This window comes from Triticum dicoccoides, chromosome 1A (assembly GCF_002162155.2).
Source record: "Triticum dicoccoides isolate Atlit2015 ecotype Zavitan chromosome 1A, WEW_v2.0, whole genome shotgun sequence".
In the NCBI taxonomy this organism is placed as follows: domain Eukaryota; kingdom Viridiplantae; phylum Streptophyta; class Magnoliopsida; order Poales; family Poaceae; genus Triticum; species Triticum dicoccoides.
Window position 1 is genome coordinate 598,499,515 of NC_041380.1, and position 19,298 is coordinate 598,518,812.

Consider the following 19,298-nt stretch of genomic DNA (forward strand, 5'->3'; position numbering starts at 1 on the left):
GAAGTGCAAATAGCATTCTATAAATCAACCATGGACTATCTCATACCAGCATGGTGCATCAAAGAAAAGTGAAAACTACATGCAAAAGACGCTCCAAGATTTGCACATATCACATAAACGAAACAAAGACGAAAACATACCGATACTTGTTGAAGAAAGATGGGATGCCTTCCGGGGCATCCCCAAGCTTAGACGCTTGAGTCTACTTGAATATTTACTTGGGGTTCCTTGGGCATCCCCAAGATTGAGCTCTTGCCTCTCCTCCTTCTCCTCATATCGAGACATCCTCGATCTTTGATCACTTCATCCACACAAAACTCAACAAAAAGCTCGGTAAGATCCTTTAGTATAATAAAGCAAATCACTACTCTAAGTACTGTTGCAAACCAATTCATATTTTGTTTTTGAATTGTAGCTATTGTAATATAACTTTTCCATGGCTTAATCCACTGATAGAAATCGATAGTTTCATCAAAAAAGAATCTGTCTTAAACAGGACAGTCTGTAGTAATCTGAACATTCACCATACTTTTGTTATCCCAAAAATTCCGAAACAATTCTGAAAAATAAAAAATTTATATAGAAATACAGTGCAAAACGTTTCAGAACCGTTTGACGTTCCAGTAAAAAAATGTAAAATCGCCCACTACAGCCAAAGTTTCTGTTTTGCACCGCACAAACCAACAAGCAATGTAAACATCCTAAAGGCAAATCTTGGCATATTATTTTTATGATACAATAGATTTGTACAATGGGATAATTAATTTTGTTGACAAGTTTTTGTAATCAAGGGTCACAAAGTTTCCATGGGCATGAACAAAGTTCAAGGCTAACTCACACTTTAACAATGCTTGTCTTTCTTACTTTCGCTTTTCTTTTTAAAAAAGTTTTAGGTTCCCCTCTTTATTTTTTTTTGTTTTTAAACTTTATAAAAGCACACAACAGAAAAAATGACTCTCTAAAACTTCCGGGTTGTCTCCCTGGCAGCGGTTTCTTTAAAGCCATTAAGCTAGGCATATAGTGCTCAAGTAATGGATCCACCCGGATCCCAAGGTATATCAAAGCCAATTTTAATTAACAATGATTTGTGATTTAGTAGTGAACACAAAGTAACATATATCATGCAACAATGAAGTCTAACTCTCTTCCTATGCATCGGCATGTCATAAAAGAATAATTCATGCACACATAGTAAAGGCCAATGCATAGTATAAACAATTTCTTGCAATTTTATCATATTAGAAACATGGAGAGGCGGAGATGTAGTTACTCTCTCATAATAATTGCAATTAGGAGCAGCAAGCACATGCATATTATATCTATCAAAATCATCATGTGTACTAGTGAAACGCAACCCATCAATATAATCCTTAATAAGGGCAAACTTCTCTGATATAGTGTAGTCGGGAGAATTCAAAAAGATAATAGGACTATCATGCGTGGGTGCAATAGAAAAAATTTCATGTTTAATATAAGGAACTATAACAAGTTCATCTCCATAAGAATAATTCATATTGGCATCTTGGCCACAAGCATACCAACCATCATCAAAAAGGAATATTTCAAAAGAATCAACGGGATCATAACAATCATCATAGCATTCATCCTTCGGTAAATTCGAAGGGAAATTAAACAATGTATGGGATAAAGAGTTACTCTCATTAGATGGTGGGAATGGGTGATCAATCCGCTCTTCCTCCTTTTGTTCTTCGCTCTCCTCCTCATCTTTTTCATCCAATGAGCTCACAATGTTATTAATTTCTTCTTCCATAGACTCCTGAAAAATATTAATCTCTTCTTGGACAGCGGAGGAGTCCTCAATATATGGTTCAGGAAAAACATAGGAATTCTAATAAAAAGAATCAAATAAAAATCAAACCACATGAAAAGGCATATTTTTTTGAGTGGAATGAAAGGGTATAATTAGCATGTTATCACGCCATTAAGGATCTCAGTCTTGTTCTTCGTGCGTAGGAAACTGAAAAAGTGGTTCAATTGTATTGTAAAATTCCTATGTTTTTCCATATGAAAGGATTATTTCATCCATTTTTTCTTTGCTACGTTCCTTTGAACCAAAGCCTTGAATAGGTTCTACATGATCAATTAACACATGTGCAACAACATTTGCTTTCCATTTTTACTTCGTAATCAGCATTTTTTATACACGTCAGCATTTTTTAAATCAGCTGTCAATTTGGTGATTATCCTTCTACAAATGATTCCTCTTTCTTTGAGGGACATCTGAAAATCATCCTCGATGAATATGTCCATTGCATATGACTAGTAATGAAAATTCAGAAAATTCTAGTCAAGTAGATTCAGGTGTTGGATGCAGATCCAACGGCCGACGTAACCCCTACACCGGCCTACACACCCTCACACCCCCACCGCCCTACACAGAAGCTTCCCGAAGGAAAGGCTAATGGCCGCGGCCGCCACCCCTTCGCCGGAGACGGCGCTCCCAGCGGCGGACGACAAGGAGGACGAGGACGAGTGCCGCATCTGCCGCCTCCCCGCCGATGCGGACCGCCCCCTGCGCCGTCCCTGCGGCTGCCGCGGCAGCATGAGGTTCGTCCACGACGACTGCCAGCTCCAATGGATCGCCCGCCGCCGCAAACTCCCCCGCTGCGAGGTATCGTCTCTCTCCTCCCCGCCGCCACTCCACCCCACCCCCGTCCCGGTAGGGTTTCCGTTTCATATTGTTGGTGTGGTATACGCGCGCTTAGTTCATTGTCTCTCTTTTTCAATCTCGTCTAGATTCATCCTGATTAGCATAGATTTCAGTAGTAAAGATTACTATGTGCATGTAATGATGCATTGCCAATCTCCATGACCCCCCGATGAAAATATCCCTCTCTGCAATGTAATACGTTCCTGTCTGTCATATTGTTGCTGTTGTGGTAGTGCTGAATTCCTTTTCCAGTTCCAGTTCCATTTTGATGTGATGCCAACGCTGACGCGCACGACCATTCTTTGTATCATTGCAGGTGTGCAGACGCCGCATCTCCATCCGGCCCCTCTACGCCGCGGACGCCCTGGTGAGGCTGCCCGTTTCCGAACTCATGGCGGGTCTGCCCAGCAAGCTCATTGGGCTGCTGCTCCCCCTCTTCTTCGCCGTCTGCGTTGTCCGGGAGTTTGTCGTTCCGCTGACCACCTGCTGGGCATGGCGCCTCGCGCTCGCCGCCGACTTTGCTCGAGCGCACCATCTGCTCTCCCTGCGCCTACCCATGGCCTCATGGACCTGCATCCCTGCTTCAGTTGCGCTCTGCATGGAGCTTGCACGCTTGGTTGCGCCATTTTCTGTAGCTCCATTTGCACGCTGGGTTGCACGCCTGGTAGCTCAGATTCAGAGTCAGGAGCCTGGGTTATATGAGGCACTGCAAGTCCTTGCGATATTTGCTGTTGAAGTTTCCTTGGTGGTATGGTTATTGCTTTCTCAACCAATATCCTATGTCCGTTACTTATATTTGTTTATTTGTTCTAAACTTCTGATGCTATGGGGATTCTGTGGTTGATTAGATTATTCTAGCTTCCCATATCCTAGTAAAGCATCTGTTAATGCAGTTCTGTCCTGAGAATTTAGCTAATCTTGCCAATGTTTTTGTCCTGATTGTCTATTTACAGTTGGTCACGGCGTAATATGGCTCTAGTTAGAAGTGTACCATATTGGATGTGTCCAGAATATTGCAAGAAATAGTAGCAAGACTTAAATGTTTGTCTATTACAAGTTGTTCTATAATATAATATGACAATGTTCAACTCCTTGCTTCTTTTCCTACCTTGCAATTGCGCCTTTGTCCGTTGGTCAGGATAGGTATACTAGTTGGCGGACTAATACTGAATAACTAATACTGGATAGGTATACTAGTTGGTCAGAATATAGATGTTGGATTTCTTCCGGTTATTATTTCAAGTGCACCCTAAAACTGTCTTAGCTTGTTCTTTTGGTGCTTTAGTTGCTATCACTGTTTTAAATAGCCCGCTATAGCTCCACTATAGCACGCTATAGCGTTTACAAAAGGTCTTGCGCTAAGAGACTTTGGTCCAAACAAATGAACAAAAACATTTTAAATAGCGCGCTATAGCTCCGCTATAGCACGCTATAGCATTTGAAAGAGGTCCGCCGCTAAGATGCTTAGCGCGCTATTTAAAACTTTGGTTGCTATGCTAATTTAGTACTTGTAGGAAATATTTATTACCTTAAGGAAATATTTATGACCCTTATTACCTTAAGGAAATATTTATTACCTTAAGTTAATCTGACACCCTAAAACTGTCATAGTATATACTCACTCGTTCCAAAATAAGTGTTTGAACTAAAAACACGACACTTATTTTGGAATGGAGGGAATATTTATTACCTTAAGTTAATTTGACCCTTGGCGCAGTGGTAAAGCTGCTGCCTTGTGACCATGAGGTCACGGGTTCAAGTCCTGGAAACAGCCTCTTGCAGAAATGTAGGGAAAGGCTGCGTACAATAGACCCAAAGTGGTCGGACCCTTCCCCAGACCCTGCGCAAGCGGGAGCTACATGCACTGGGGCTGCCCCCTAAGTTAATTTGACCCTTGTTTATCTACAAGGTTGTAGGCTTGTAGCTTAGTTGTGTCTTTCTGGAGAATGAGTGCCTTAAATTTCTTTTGCTTGTTTGTTTCTAGAATGATCTAACAGTATACTTGTCAATCAGGTGTTAATAGTTGACATGGCCCTTGCTTGTATTCTTTGTTTTCTCCCATTCTCTCTGGGAAGGATAATCCTATGGTCGAGATCGTGTCTCAATCTTGGCAATGAGGATGAAATCAATTGTTACACTTCAACAGCTTCTACCCTTCTAATTGGATATGGATTTATCTTTAAGGTGGGTGCAACTCTTGCTGGGTTGCATACGTTTTATCTCTACTTGAGGGGCAAGCGCCTTGTGATTGCAATTTTCTATAGAAGTCTGCATGCTATATTCTTCAGAGGGATCGTAAATCCAACCACTGTTGCAAATGTTTCTCTTAATATCCTAAACAATGTGATAGTGTTCCCATTGTTCTTCGGCTGGTCGCTTGGTATCTGCACTTCGAAATTGTTTGGTGCAACAATGTCTCAGAGGTTCAGATTCCTGATTGCTTCATCTTTTGCTTCTGCCGCCCTTCATTGGCTTATGGAATTCTCCTTTTTGAATCTACGCCGCAGATTATCCCGATTTCTTCACAAGGTATTTATTTTACTTACATATAATCTCATCATGTCATTAGTGATGCAGAATAGAATTCATGTGTTTCTTTTAGTAGATATTGGGGCCAGGAGTGGCCACTCCCTTTCTCGACCGTAATGTTTCCGAACTATTCTACACATTTTATCTGAAGTGGCTTGTTGATCTTTTTATCGACACTATCTTTATTGCTCTGGTCATTTCTGTTCCTATCAAAATTGTTGATCTATTGGCACCAACGGTGTTCCCTCTAGAAATCCCGTAAGTATTCAATTTGTGTTCTCCATCTTATGTATTTGCTGGTCTAGTCACTCAAAATATTAATTTTACTATTTGTGAATCGTAGATACTTCGATCATCCTGCTAGGGGCACATCAGTTTGGCAAGGGCCACTAAACTTTACAGAGTCACTTTCTGGTGTTATTCATATGAGGTATCTCATTGGTAAAGTAGTTGTATACCTTGAGCCCCTAGTGGAGAGGGTAATGGGGTATTGGTTTGTTACTACTGGACAGCCTCTTGGGAACAATGTTGCGCCAAAAGACCAGTATGGTAGCAGCGATGATGCTAAGGATGACTGGTAACACCCACACTTCCATTCATTCAGGAGCTGCAGAGTCTGCACTAATTTCACCATTTTTAGCCTGACTGAATCTACATTCAACTAAAATTTGATCCATCTTTTTACTTTCATTTTGTTCCGATGTTCACTGTTTGTTTGGGGTACTTCCGTTTTGGTGGATAGACAGTAGTTTTGGCATGTGCTCTCTTTGCTCCTTTCTATTGAAGGGGGCAGTCCATCTATTTCACAGGGAATTATCATCTGCTTTTGGATCTCTGCTCAGTGTCAAGCGACAATACCTTGGCATTATGAAAATTTGATGTCTGTGGTAGTGCATCAGTTTTTATTATCTTATTAAAATTTTACTATATGGAAAACTTGCAATTTGGGTCTCTGCTCACTGTCAGTTTATTAAAGCGATGACACCTTGGCATTCTGAAAATTTGGTGCTTATTGTTAGATGTGTATAGTTCATTGTGTACATCCCATCATATAAGGGGCTTTTCTGCACTTTGCCACACCTGTATATGTACTGGCCTTTGGCCCTCAGTAAAGGCTCGGTTGCTATTCATCCAACATGGTATCAGATGTTAGGTTCCTCCCGCACGCTGCAACTCCGTGCTAGATCTTCTCTCCCGATTCTCTCCTGCCTGCTCTCTGCCCGATTCCGGCCACTCCTGACCCGAGCTCTGCCCGGTCCTCCTCGCCGCGGATCCGCCGGGGCTTGCTTGTCCTGTGCCCGGTCTTCCCGTCCAGCCTGGTCCGGCTCGTCGCGGGCTCCGCCTGGTTCTCCTCGCCGCGGCTCCACCGGGGCTTGCTCGTCCCGTGCCTGGCCTCCCCGTCCACGCCCGTTCCTCCTCGCCCACCCCTCGCTCCGGATCCGCCCGGGCCTCGGTCGTCCCGCGTTCGGTCGGGATCGGGATCCGCCCCGGCCTCGATCTGTTTCCTCTGCGGGCTGCGGGGGGCGTTGACCTCTCCTCGAGCGCTGCTGCCTCCCAAGCCGGTCATGCGCGGGGCTTCTCTCGCATCTAGTTCGGGCCCCCATCCAGTTCGGGCCCCTCGCTCCGGCCTCTGTTCGGGTGTTCTGTGTTCATCCAAAAAAAAGAGTGACTCCCTCATGTCCTCTTCGGGCTATGTCGCTGTTTCTCGGTGCTCGGTGATTTTCGATGGCACCAACTATGCCGAGTTTGTGGGATTCATGCGTATTCACATGCGCGGTCTCCTGCTGTGGGGTGTTCTCTCTGGCGAGGTACCCTGTCCGCCCTGCCCTGTGGCTCCGGTGGCTCCTGTTCCACTGGTCCCGCCGGTGCTTGCTGCTGCTGCTTCTCAGGCTGATCGGGATGCAGCCAAGGCCCTTGATGATGTGGCAATTGATGCCTATGATCAGCAGGTATCTGCATATTCTGATGCTCTTTCTGCCTACCGGGATGATCTCTCTGCTTACACTCAGTGGTGCAATGATGATGCTCGAGCTGTTGTTGTTCTCACTGCGAGTGTCCTCCCTCAGTTTGCTTCCGAGTTCATGGGCCTCGGCACTGTTGCCGCGATGTGGTCCTATCTTTGTCAGCGCTATCAGCCCTCTGGCGATGCTCTTTACCTCTCTGTGGTGCGTCAGGAGCATGCCCTTCAGCAGGGTGACTTGTCTGTTGATGAGTTCTATTCCCAGTGCTCTGCCATCTGGCGTTAGCTTGACTCACTACGGACAGTTGTTTGTGGCACTTGCCGCTGCTGTCAGACTACTCGGTCTGACTTGGAGTTTCAGCGGGTCCATGAGTTCTTATCTCGTCTCCGATCTGAGTTTGAGCCTCGCGTGCTCACTTGCTTGCTCATGGTCGTGTTCCTATCTCAGAGATACTTACTGAGCTTCGTGCTGAGGAGACCCGCCTTCGCTCTGCTGGGTTGCTTCTGGTTCCGTCAGTATTGGCCGCCCGGGCTCCTGTGTCGTCTGCTCGCCTCACTGCTCCGCCGCTCTTGTCTACTCCTCCAGGGGGGGGGGGGTGAGCCGTCCTCCTTATGTTGAGAAGGGCACGTCGCGCTGTGACACCGTCTGTGGTTACTGCTCTCGGCCAGGTCACCCAGAGTCTGATTGTCGCCAGAAGAAGCGAGATCAGAGGCGCTCCTCCTCCAGTGGGACTCCCGTGTCTTCCTCAACTCCGTCACTCACTGACCAGGACATTGTTCATCTCAAGCGCCTTCTTGCTTCCTCAGGCTCCTCGTCGACTGCTGCTGCTGTGGCTGCATCTTCTTCCTCACCATCACCGGCATCTACACAGTCAGGTACATCTTCATGGGTTCTGGATTCTGGAGCCTCCTTTCATATGTCTTCTGATTCTTCCGCGTTGTCCTCTCTCCGACCTCTTGATTCGCCTGTTAATGTTCTTACTGCTGATGGCACATCTCTTCTTGTTGCTAGTCCTGGTATTCTTTCCACTCCATCCTTTTCTGTTCCGAGTGTTTCTCATGTTCCTCGACTTACCATGAATCTTTTTTCCGCTGTCCAACTTACTGATTCTGGTTGTCGTGTCATTCTTGATATCGACTCTTGCTCCATTCAGGATCGTCGCACCAAGGCTTTGGTTGGTGCTGGCCCCCGGCGCCGTGAGTCAGAGGGCCTTTGGGAGGTTGACTGGCTTTGTGTTCCTTCCGCTGCCACCATTTCTGCCAGCTCTCATACTCTCTCTACATCTTCGTCTGCGTCCTTCCAGCAGTGGCATCATCGACTTGGTCACATCTGTGTCTCTCGCTTGTATTCCTTAGTCCGTCAGGACCTCTTAGGGTCTGTATCTGGAGATGTCTCCTTACATTGTAATGGTTGCAGACTTGGCAAGCAGACTCAGTTACCTTATCCTACTAGTGAGTCTGTATCTCAACGTCCTTTTGACTTAGTTCATTCTGATGTCTGGGGTCTGGCTCCCTTTGATTCGAAAGATGGTCATCGCTATTATGTTTTGTTTATTGATGATTTCTCTCGCTACACTTGGCTCTACTTCATGAAATCTCGTAGCGAGGTTCTCCCTATATACAAACGTTTTGCTGCCATGGTTCACACCCAGTTTGCCAAGCCCATTCGCACTTTTCGTGCTGACTCTGCTGGAGAGTATATCTCTCAGCTGTTGCGTGGTTTTCTTGCGGACCCAGTTCTCTTGTCCTGGTGCTCATGCTCAGAATGGCGTTGCCGAACGAAAGCATCGTCATTTGCTTGAGACGGCTCGTGCGCTCATGATTGCTGCTTCCCTCCCACCCCATTTTTGGGTTGAGGTTGTTTCCGCATCCACCTATCTCATCAACATTCAGCCATCGTCTGCTCTGCAGGGTGGTATTCCTATGGAGTGTCTCACTGGTCGCTCTCCTGACTACTCAGCTCTTCGTATGTTTGGATGCGTGTGCTATGTTCTTCTTGCCCCCCGAGAACGCACCAAACTGGCTGCTCAGTCGGTTGAGTGTGTTTTCCTTGGCTACAGTGATGAGCACAAGGGATATCGATGTTGGGATCCTGTGGATCGTCGCTTTCGCATCTCGCGTGATGTGACTTTTGATGAGTCTCGTTCTTACTACCCACGTTCTTCTTCCTCGAGTTTCTCTATGGACGACCTTTCTTTCCTTCTCCTTCCTAATACACCCTGCTATGTGCCTCATGTGTCACCTCTTCCTCCGGAACCTCTCATTCCTTCTCATTCCCCACCGACCCCGTCTTCTTCATCCTCCTCCTTCACCTCTCCACCATCATCTCCCATCTGTCGCCCTCTCTCATCGTTTCCTCTCCACTATACTCGTCGTTCTCGTACTGCGGATGTCTCCTCTGACGAGCCTTCCACCTCTGGTGCACCTCCTCTCACGCCTCCCCCGGTTCACAACCTCCGTGCTTGGCCTCGCCCCCCGCCTGATCGCTGCTCCCCTGATCGGTATGGTCTCTCTGTTATTGCTGAGCCCACTTCCTATCGTACTGCCATGACTCAGCCTGAATGGCAACTTGTGATGGCCGAAGAGCTTGCTGCTCTTGAGCGCTCTGGCACATGGGATCTGGTTCCCCTTCCTTCCGGTGTCCGTCCCATCACCTGCAAGTGGGTCTACAAGATTAAGACTCGCTCCGATGGTTCTCTTGAGCGCTACAAAGCTCGTCTTGTGGCCCGTGGTTTTCAGCAGGAGCAGGGGCGCGATTATGATGAGACATTCGCTCTTGTGGCCCACATGACCACTGTCCGCACTCTTCTTGCTGTGGCTTCTGTTCGTAAGTGGTCTATCTCTCAACTTGATGTTCAGAACGCTTTTTTCAATGGTGAGTTGCGTGAGGAGGTTTATATGCAGCCACCACCGGGGTACTATGCTCCTGATGGTATGGTATGTAGACTTCGCCGCTCCCTCTATGGTCTCAAACAGGCCCCTCGCGCCTGGTTTGCGCGCTTCGCCTCTGTGCTGACTGCCGCTGGTTTCTTGCCCAGTCATCATGATCCCGCGTTGTTTGTTCACACGTCTCCTCGTGGTCGGACTCTTCTCCTTCTCTATGTTGATGACATGATCATCACTGGTGATGACTCTGAGTATATTGCCTTTGTTAAGGCTCGCCTTCGAGACCAGTTCCTCATGACTGATCTTGGTCCTCTTCGCTATTTTCTTAGGATTGAGATCTCCTCGACCCCTGATGGCTTCTACATCTCCCAAGAAAAATATATTCAAGATCTTCTTGCTCACGCTGCTCTAGGTGATGAGTGCACAGTTGGTGACTCCTATGGAGCTCAACGTTCAGCTTCGTGCCTCTGATGGTGACCCTCTTCCTAATCCCACTCGCTATCGTCACCTTGTTGGCAGCCTTGTCTATCTTGCTGTTACGCGTCCTGACATCTCCTATCCTGTACACATCCTGAGTCAGTTTGTTTCAGCCCCCACCTCTGTCCACTATAGTCACCTCCTCCGTGTTCTACGATATCTTCGTGGCACGATCTCTCAGCGTCTTTTCTTTCCCTACTCTAGCTCTCTTGAGTTTCAGGCCTACTCTGATGCTACCTGGGCTAGTGATCCCTCTGATCGACGCTCGCTGTCCGCTTACTGTGTCTTTCTTGGTGGCTCTCTTATTGCCTGGAAGACAAATAAGCAGACTACAGTTTCTCGCTCGAGTACAGAGGCTGAGTTGCGAGTCATGGCTATGTTGACGGCTGAGGTGATCTGGTTACGATGGTTACTTGAGGACTTTGGTGTGTCTGCTACTACCTCAACTCCTCTCTTGTCCGACAGTACTGGTGCTATCAGTATTGCACGTGACCCGGTGAAGCATGAGCTCACCAAGCACATCGGTGTGGATGCCCACTTTGTGCGTGCTGCTGTGCAGGGTCAGACTCTCGCTCTTCACTATGTGCCCTCTGAGTTACAGTTGGCTGACTTCCTCACGAAGGCACAGACTCGAGCGCAGCATGGATTTTTCCTCTCCAAACTCAGTGTTGTTGATCCACCATGAGTTTGAGGGGGGGGGTGTTAGATGTGTATAGTTCATTGTGTACATCCCAATCATATAAGGGGCTTTTCTGCACTTTGCCACACCTGTATATGTACTGGCCTTTGGCCCTCAGTAAAGGCTCAGTTGCTATTCATCCAACACTTATGATAGTCCATAGGTATAACATGCAGTATGGCTCAAGTAGGCTATATGTTCCAGAAGTATAAGATTGCATATTTGGATCCTCAAACTTCTATTAGTGAATTAAGTGAGATACTGAGATCCAAGTGAGATTTTTCTGCCTGACATGGCTTTTGTAAGGGCGCTATGGATCATGTGAAAAGGGCTCTTTGAGAAGCAAATAATGCTTACCTTTGTTGCATCATTGGTCTTCCAATTTTTTATTCTGAACTCTGAAAAGAAGCAATGTTTCATTTTTCCCTAATCTCTGTTTATCTGCTACACTTGTCTGTTTATTTATTGTTTTACCAATCAAAGTTCTGTGCAAATCTGGAGCGGCCGTGCAACTTTGTGCAGATACTTACCCTCTTGCACAATGCACCAGGAGACTTGCTGCTGTTCGAACAGTGTCGCGAGCGGTCGTAGCATGGTTGGCTGCTCTGATATTCAATTCTGCCGTGCTTTTGCTTCCAATCTCAGTTGGGCGCGCATTGCTGTTTTCCATCCCTCAGCTGCTAGTAGCAGATGGACTGAAGTCCAACGGTAAGCGACAGTTCAGAGATGATCGTTGGGACTTCCTTCTTGCAATGGAAATAATTATTCTTATATTCTTGTCTGTGCTTACTCGTTCGAATCTCTTTTCTTGTAGATCTGTTTGCTGTTGCAGTTGGACTCTGCATCATATCAACCATTATTGCTGCCTGTAGAGATTTGTCCGCCCACCTGATTTCGGGGGAAACATGCCTTCTAGCTTTGCAGAGGCACCTGCTTCTCTGCATATGGGTGAGGAATTTAAGCTATTCATTTACACGTTGTTCTGTTTTTACACTACGACTGAGTAACTTGACTGTGTCTGCTGCTGCTAGAGCGTCGTCGTTCCGCTCCTGATGGGTTTGCTGGTTGATCTATCACTGACATCGCCCTTCTTCGTCGGGCGTGACGATGAATTCCCAGCTACAAGCTTTTTCCGCACTTGGCTCCTGGGGAGGATCTTTAAGCAATTATGGATCAAGTGCTTGGTGGACAAAAGGTGGAAGGCGAAACTTGACCGGGCGAAGGAAGATCTCTCCGCGGGACTCGGGCCGATGTGGTGGTTCTTTCAAGACATGTGTGTGCCCGTCGTTGTTACGCTGCTCGCCGCCCTGGTTGTCCCCTACGTGCTCGCCAGGGGCGTCTTCCCGGGGCTGGGCTACCCCACCGCCGTAAACTCGACGGTCTACCGCTTTGCGTGGTCGGGCGGGCTCGGCGTCTGTGCGCTCTGCTGGCTCGCCAAGGGTCTATGTGTCATGCTCCATGATTCTATCAAGGAGGATCGCTACGCCATCGGCCGGAGGCTGGAAGACGTTGGTGATGGGAGCTGAATTCAGACCCTTTTCTGGAGTTCTGACAGTTATTTTTGTTAGTTCAGACAGGGACAAGAATAAGGGCACGAACGTGAGCGATTGCATATGCCACGTTAATCCACAGGACTGTTTCCAATGAGATGATGCAGGATAGATAAATTTCCTGTGAAAGTTTGTAGATATTGGCGCATTTTGGGTTCGAACGAATTGCTTGCCTGTTTGACAGTTTATCGAATGTCCCAAGCAAGGAATCCTTCAGATTATTGTTCTTGTACAGTTAAGACTAATCTAAAATCAATAATTTCTGCAGCCAGTAGTATAGACATACACATCAACGTTCACTTTGAATACTCTTAACACAACTATACCGCACCAAGACTGCTTTGTTTGAATAACCAAACCCATAAGAAGATGCATGAATACATGATAAAAATGTAAGATCAAGCAACTCAGTTATAGACTACAGAGTTTTCTTAAGAATTTTAAGCCTCTGCCTTTGTTGTGAATTTGGCTTAATTAGCATACCACAATGATTTTACCAAGCATAAGAAGTACCATGCTTTTGCCGCCATCAGAACGTACCTCATGGTCATGGCAAGCTCCAGGTCCCATGCATGTCCCTTGTTGTGTACAGCCTAGTTGCTCTTGGTGATGCCTCTGCTTTGAACCCGAAAACCCTTGCTCTTCCCATGCTGACCTGGCCACCAGAGTTGAGATTAAATTCAGAGGGCTATCTTCTCTTGCCTTTCACAGCTAGCAACTCTTCGTCTCAGCAAAACAAAGACAAGAACTGCCAACACATGTTAATTTGCATGCCAAACAAACTAATGCAAAGAAATTATGCAGATTGTTGTTCTTCTTATTCCACACAGACAATGTCCATTTATGACTAAGCTTTCAGTCATCTAATACCATTCAGTAATTCCACTCCTAGGTGCCTTGTTTCAATGACAAAACCCATCAAAAGGATGCAAACATGTAAGATCGATCAACTCAGTTAAAAATGCAATGATATCTAAATAAATTATCTGTCCAAGATTATGACACCAAGAATAGAGTTCTCGAAATAATCTCTAGTCGCGAGGCATGCTAGCAATAAGACTAGATCAGGGTTCAGATCCAGTGGAAATAAAAAGACAGCAGTGTCCTAGACAGAGAGAAGTGCATATTACACCCCTCAACTCTAGCCCTAGTCTAATATACAACCCCCAACTTCAAAACCGTCTAATCTGCAACCTCGAACTCTTAAAACCGGCCAAAATTTAACCCTCCCCTCCCCTTGACCGGGTTTGATCCATTGGCTGATAAACAGTAAGTTCGGAAAAAAATGAAAATTCAGAAAAATAAAATTTTAGGAAGCATTTTTTGCCTCTGGATGAACAGTATTTCAAAAAAAATTGGGAACAAAATTTTTTAAAAATAAATTCGACTTTTCACCGGTGAATAGTATTAAAAATTCAGTTTTTTTACATGTACCCGGAGGTAATAAATTGGAAACAAAATTCGCCGGGATTTGTTTTTTGAACTACTGTAAACAGCGTAAACAGTATTCAAAAAAATCAGGAAAATCATTTTTTCACTGCGTGAACAGTGACCGAGGGAAAATTTTCGTTCCAAAAGTTTGAACTTTTTTGAATTACTGTTCGCACGGTGGAAAAGTCGAGATTATTTTTAAAATTTTGTTCCCAACTATTTTTTGAATTTACAATTTTTTTATTTTTTTTCTGAATTTTTCATTTTTTTCAAATTTACTGTTCATCAGTCAACGGGTCAGACCCGGTCAAAACCGGTCAAGGGGAGAGGAGGGTTGAATTTTGGCCGGTTTTAAGAGTTGGAGGTTGCAGATTAGATGATTTTGGAGTTGGAGGTTGTATATTAGACTAGGGCTAGAGTTGAGGGGTGTAATATGCACTTCTCTCTCCTAGACAATATCTAGCTACTTTCTTTTTTGCAGGAAAGACAATATCTAGCTACAGGTGTTGATCTAGTTCATCTTCTTTTTTTGTGTGTTCTGCAACCTGCATGAAGAAACCAAGAGAACTGAGTATGCCTGCAATTCAGTGTTGGTTGCAGTTGGTACTTGTAGCCAAGGATTTTATCCATTTAATGTTCTCTCTGTTGCTCGTCACATCTCAGCTGCATTTAAAGAGTATAATATACTATAATATACCACTTTTCTCTTGCAACGTCATGATCCTGATCTCTGCGTTCCGAAGCTTTCACATATACATATGTTTTACAAGTTCAGATCCTTGTTTTTTTGTTTCACAGTTGCTACACTACCTGTGTTCTGCTGGGCGCTTGATCTGATCATGTTGCCAAGTTCCTAAGGCGTAACTTTGCCCGCTCATCTTTCTACAGGTAGTTGTATTTGTCAAATTATCTCTGAATTTCATTTCTGTAGTTTGTTGCTTGTTAACAATCTTGCAGGTGGCGGCGCAACATCATTCCAATTTTGGAGCACTTGTTATGAATTTCTGTAGTTTCTACCTGGAATTTAAGTTATCTTCTGCACATCTGATCTTTATCTATGTTCTCACTGCTTCCATGCATCATTCACTACATAGCTGGGGAATAGCGTGAGGCACAATTTGATGTGTTTTGCGGCATGTTATCAAGCCATAGCTGAGTGTACACCTAGCAACCATCAGTCTTCAGCTAGCGGCACTTCCTTTAGCAGCTGCAACTTTGTTATGCTGATAGTTGCTTTTCCACTGCATCGGTCACTTACTGGTCGTTTTTCCTGGCTTGCTCGTCTGTTATTATTCAGGTGATGAAGATGATGTACCGTGCACCCGTGACATCCAGCTACCACCAGAGCGCGTGGGCCAAGATCGGGCGGACCGTCAACCCGTACATCGACCGCTACGCTCTGGTTCCTCTAGATACCCATCTCCATGGTCCAGCGGTGGTGGCTCAGGTAGCGGGACACGGAGGAATCTCGCGTGCGGAGGTCTATGGCGGAGAGGAGAAAAACATATATCTACTACTCCCTCCGTCCCACAATATAAGATCGTTTTTCAAGCTTCTCCAGTGATTTCAAACTATTATGCTCGAAAGTCAGAACTCAAAACACAAGATGTGGTTGTGCGCTTTATTTTCATGTTCGACTAGCTAGTAGGCTTGACCATGAGACGATTCGTCGACTTTGATTGATGGATGGATCATCTTAGTACATCTATTGTGCCGAGCTTTTGGGGGTAGTACCTTTGACTTCGAGTGCCTTGAATGAATCACTGTCCATTCATGCTGAGGCCCCTGACTCGATTGATTTTGTGCTCAGTACTTCTGCTTTGTGACTTGTATTGTCTAATGTTGTGCTCAGACATTAGTTAGGATACCCACATTGGTAGAATTCTATGGCCAACCATCATTGGTAGAATTATACATCATTGGTAGGAACGGAAATGGAAGACCATCGTCGGTAGAATTCTCCACAGTTTGTGCTTCTATGGCGAACCACTAAGTTGCAGTACATTAGGATACCCGAACCAAAATTTTGCACCTGCAGATTACTCGTCATTTTTCGCGAAAGGAACTAGCAGTTCAGCACTGCTAAAAAACTAAGGCCATCCATCCAAACAGATGTAGTATGTGAACTAACAAAGTTGTCGGCTGGGAAATGCATAAATCATGATTCAACGAACAAGCGATCGGCCAGCACAAACACTCAAAATTCCACATGGGAAAATGAGTTGATATTATCTACAAATTTCGCTCGAAATTTATCTATCTTGGGCCATCTCAATCGAATCCGTCCTGTCAAGTAATGTTCCCTGTACAGTCAATCACCCCGCCCTTAATTATTCAGGTCCCTGTCTGAATTAACAAAAATAACTGGCAGAAGAGGGTCTGAATTCAGCTCCCGTCTTCATTCCACGTCTTCCAGCCTCCGGCCGACCGCGTACCGGTCGTCCTTGATGGAATCATGGAGCACGGCACACAGCGCCTTGGTCAGCCAGCAGAGCATGCAGACACCAAGGCCGCCCGACCACGCAAAGCGGTAGGCCGTCGAGTTCATGTCGGCGGGGTAGCCCAGTCCAGGGAAGACGCCCCTGGCGAGAACGTAGGGGACACCCAGGGCGGCGAGCAGCCTCGCGACGACGGGCATGCATACCTCCTGAAAGAACCACCACATTGGCCTGAGCTCCGAGGAGAGATCTTCCTTCGCCCGGTCGATTTTTGCCTTCCACCTTTTGTCAACGAAGCACTTGATCCATAGTTGCTTAAAGATGCACCCCAGGAGCCAAGTGCGGAAAAAGCTCGTGGCTGGGAATTCATCGTCAGAACCGACGAAGAAGGGCGATATCAGTGATAGATCGACCAGCAAACCGGTCAGGAGTGGAATGACGACGCTCTGGTAGCATTAGACACAATCATGTTACTCAGCTGTAGCCTAAAACAGAAGAATATGTAAATGAGTAGCTTAAATTCCTCACCCATATGCAGACAAGCAGATGCCTCTGCAAAGCTAGAAGGCATGTTTTCCCCGAAATCACGTGGGTAGATAAATCTCTACAGGCGGCGGTGATGGTTGATATGATGCAGAGTCCAACAGTGATAGAAAACAGATCTACAAGAAAGAGAGTTGCACGAGTAAGCCCAGGCAAAACAAACGATTTTACTTCCATTGCAAAAAAGAAAGTCCAACGATCATCTCTGAACTGTTGCTTACCGTTGGACTTCAGTCCAACTGGTAGTTGAGGAATGGCAAACAGCAATGCATGCCCAACTGAGACTGGAAGCAAAAGCACAGCAGAATTCAATATCACAGCAGTCAACCATGCTAGGACCACTCGCGGCATTGTTAGAACAGCAGCAAGTCTCCTGGTGCAATGTGCAAGAAGGGTAAATATCTGCCAAAGTTTCACGACCAACAGCTCCAGAATTGGACAGAACTTCAATTGATCGATTGGTAAAACAATAATAGCAGACTAATGTATCAACTAAACATAGATTAGACTAATGTATCAACTAAACATAGGAGGCATGGTTGCTTGGTTTTGACCCAATATTTGGCGTCCCCAGTTTATTGGCAGGTCTAACATTTAGCAGAACTCAAAATCGCAAACATTCTAGCAAATTTGGATCTGTTTTTTGATGGAGTGTGGGCACTCTTGTAATCTTGTTCTATCTTTGATCTGCTTTGTAAGAGGTTTTCCTCATCAATTTGTATCGGTTCGGCTGTGTGCTTTATATATAAAGCGGGGCGAAAGACTTTTTCGGTAAGTCACCAAGACAATTGCTTTTGCCAACATTTGAGGGTGTTTTATATGTTGTAGCTTACTCTGAAAGAGGCAATCACAAAATTCATGACAATCTCCAAAAAAATGTTTTCTTTTACAAATATAAAGTTGTACGCTTTTCTTTTGCGGGAAACTTAGGACTTTATTCAACCAATGTCAGCTCCAGCGTGATCAACCATAATGCTGGTCACGAGGAAACTAGGGGGAGTCCATCCAAGAATCAGTCACCTCAAGTGTGCATGCATATTTTGCACACAAGTGCACCATATTATTGGGATTTCTCGATACATGTTGAGTAACAAAAGAAAGAAACGATGAGGCTAGTCCTTCAATTTCTACAAGTAAAGGCGCTACAAGAGAGCGCGAGAAATGTCGCGAGTCCTAGAGATTTATCACCTTTAAGCAGTCAACTTCCATAACCACTCGCTAAAGACCATGGAGCTTCGCAAAGGTCTCCCCATCTCTCATAGCTAAAGCTTATGCAATAAGTGGGTCAATGATATCGGCTTGCTCCAGGCAGCGATGAATGTAGTAGGAGTTATTGCCAATCCTCCTGCTCCACTCTTGTTTTCAATGCTTGTGACACTCGCATCCATATTAATTTTAACACGGTCATGCTCAGGAGGCCGCCAACCATAATCAGGAAGTATCCTGGTTTGTTCCAACGGGAGCTCCAGCCATGCTAAAGTCTCTATGATACGTCTCAGAGACTGAACCGGGTTTAGGCCTACCCTATCATTTGTAATATTATTCCTCGAAGACCATATTGCCCACATGATGGTAACAATTTTCGCCCGGTCCACCTCTGCAATCTATGTGTTGCATAGAATATCCTTGCACCAGGTATTTGGATATAGATCCAGTAACTTGACTCCTAGACAATCTTTTGCTTCTATCCAGAAGCTTTGGGCGTGAGAACACATGATCAAGGCATGCACCATGTCCTCATCGGCACCTAAGCACATTTTGCACCGAGCCATGGTTGCAATATGCCTGTTTCTGAGTGTAGATTCCACCGAGAGAATACATCGTAGAACTCGCTATCAGAACACACGAACCTTGGGCAATACCTCGTAACGTTGTACGTATGTTGTTGCCCCACTGCCACTGGAAGTATAATGCGACCTTTTGCCCCAAAAAATGTTTGGCATTGACGTTGCCGTAGACGTGATTGCTGAAATAAAAAGCCGCTCCGTTTCTCGTCACTGAAAATGATGGGCTGCCACGTATCCCGAGCCTGCGCATGCACCGGCATGAAGGGACACCGCGCCCGCGTTGGTCTTGTCATAGTACGGCGACATGCATGGCCCCTTGTTGCTGTTCGGCTCATGTACAATTTTTT

At 45.5% G+C, this 19,298-nt stretch overlaps 2 protein-coding genes across 2 annotated transcripts; one reads left to right on the forward strand and one right to left on the reverse strand.

The window, feature by feature from the left end:
* The first annotated feature begins 2,422 nt into the window (after positions 1-2,422).
* LOC119356802 (probable E3 ubiquitin ligase SUD1) lies at positions 2,423-12,844 on the forward strand. Its single transcript, XM_037623795.1, has 7 exons — positions 2,423-2,632; positions 2,988-3,419; positions 7,090-7,310; positions 7,968-8,036; positions 11,753-11,910; positions 12,017-12,150; positions 12,234-12,844. Exons 1-7 carry the CDS (start codon positions 2,423-2,425, stop codon positions 12,726-12,728), a joined length of 1,719 nt encoding a protein of 572 aa, XP_037479692.1. The 3' UTR covers positions 12,729-12,844.
* Positions 12,845-16,581: 3,737 nt separating this feature from the next.
* On the reverse strand, positions 16,582-17,515 carry LOC119356811 (probable E3 ubiquitin ligase SUD1). Its single transcript, XM_037623803.1, has 3 exons — positions 17,386-17,515; positions 17,150-17,283; positions 16,582-17,067 (listed from the first exon to the last, which is right to left on the reverse strand). Exons 1-3 carry the CDS (start codon positions 17,513-17,515, stop codon positions 16,582-16,584), a joined length of 750 nt encoding a protein of 249 aa, XP_037479700.1.
* Between the last annotated feature and the right edge of the window lie 1,783 nt (positions 17,516-19,298).

Excerpts from the sequence above, each read along its gene's own strand:
- LOC119356811 (XM_037623803.1), bottom strand. The coding sequence starts at position 17,515 with ATGCCGCGAGTGGTCCTAGCATGGTTGACTGCTGTGATATTGAATTCT. Across the intron at positions 17,284-17,385 it reads AGTTGGACTGAAGTCCAACG|ATCTGTTTTCTATCACTGTT; the intron begins GTAAGCAACAGT and ends TCTTTCTTGTAG. Across the intron at positions 17,068-17,149 it reads ATCTGCTTGTCTGCATATGG|AGCGTCGTCATTCCACTCCT; the intron begins GTGAGGAATTTA and ends TAATGCTACCAG.
- LOC119356802 (XM_037623795.1), top strand. The coding sequence starts at position 2,423 with ATGGCCGCGGCCGCCACCCCTTCGCCGGAGACGGCGCTCCCAGCGGCG. Across the intron at positions 2,633-2,987 it reads GCAAACTCCCCCGCTGCGAG|GTGTGCAGACGCCGCATCTC; the intron begins GTATCGTCTCTC and ends GTATCATTGCAG. Across the intron at positions 11,911-12,016 it reads AGATGGACTGAAGTCCAACG|ATCTGTTTGCTGTTGCAGTT; the intron begins GTAAGCGACAGT and ends CTTTTCTTGTAG.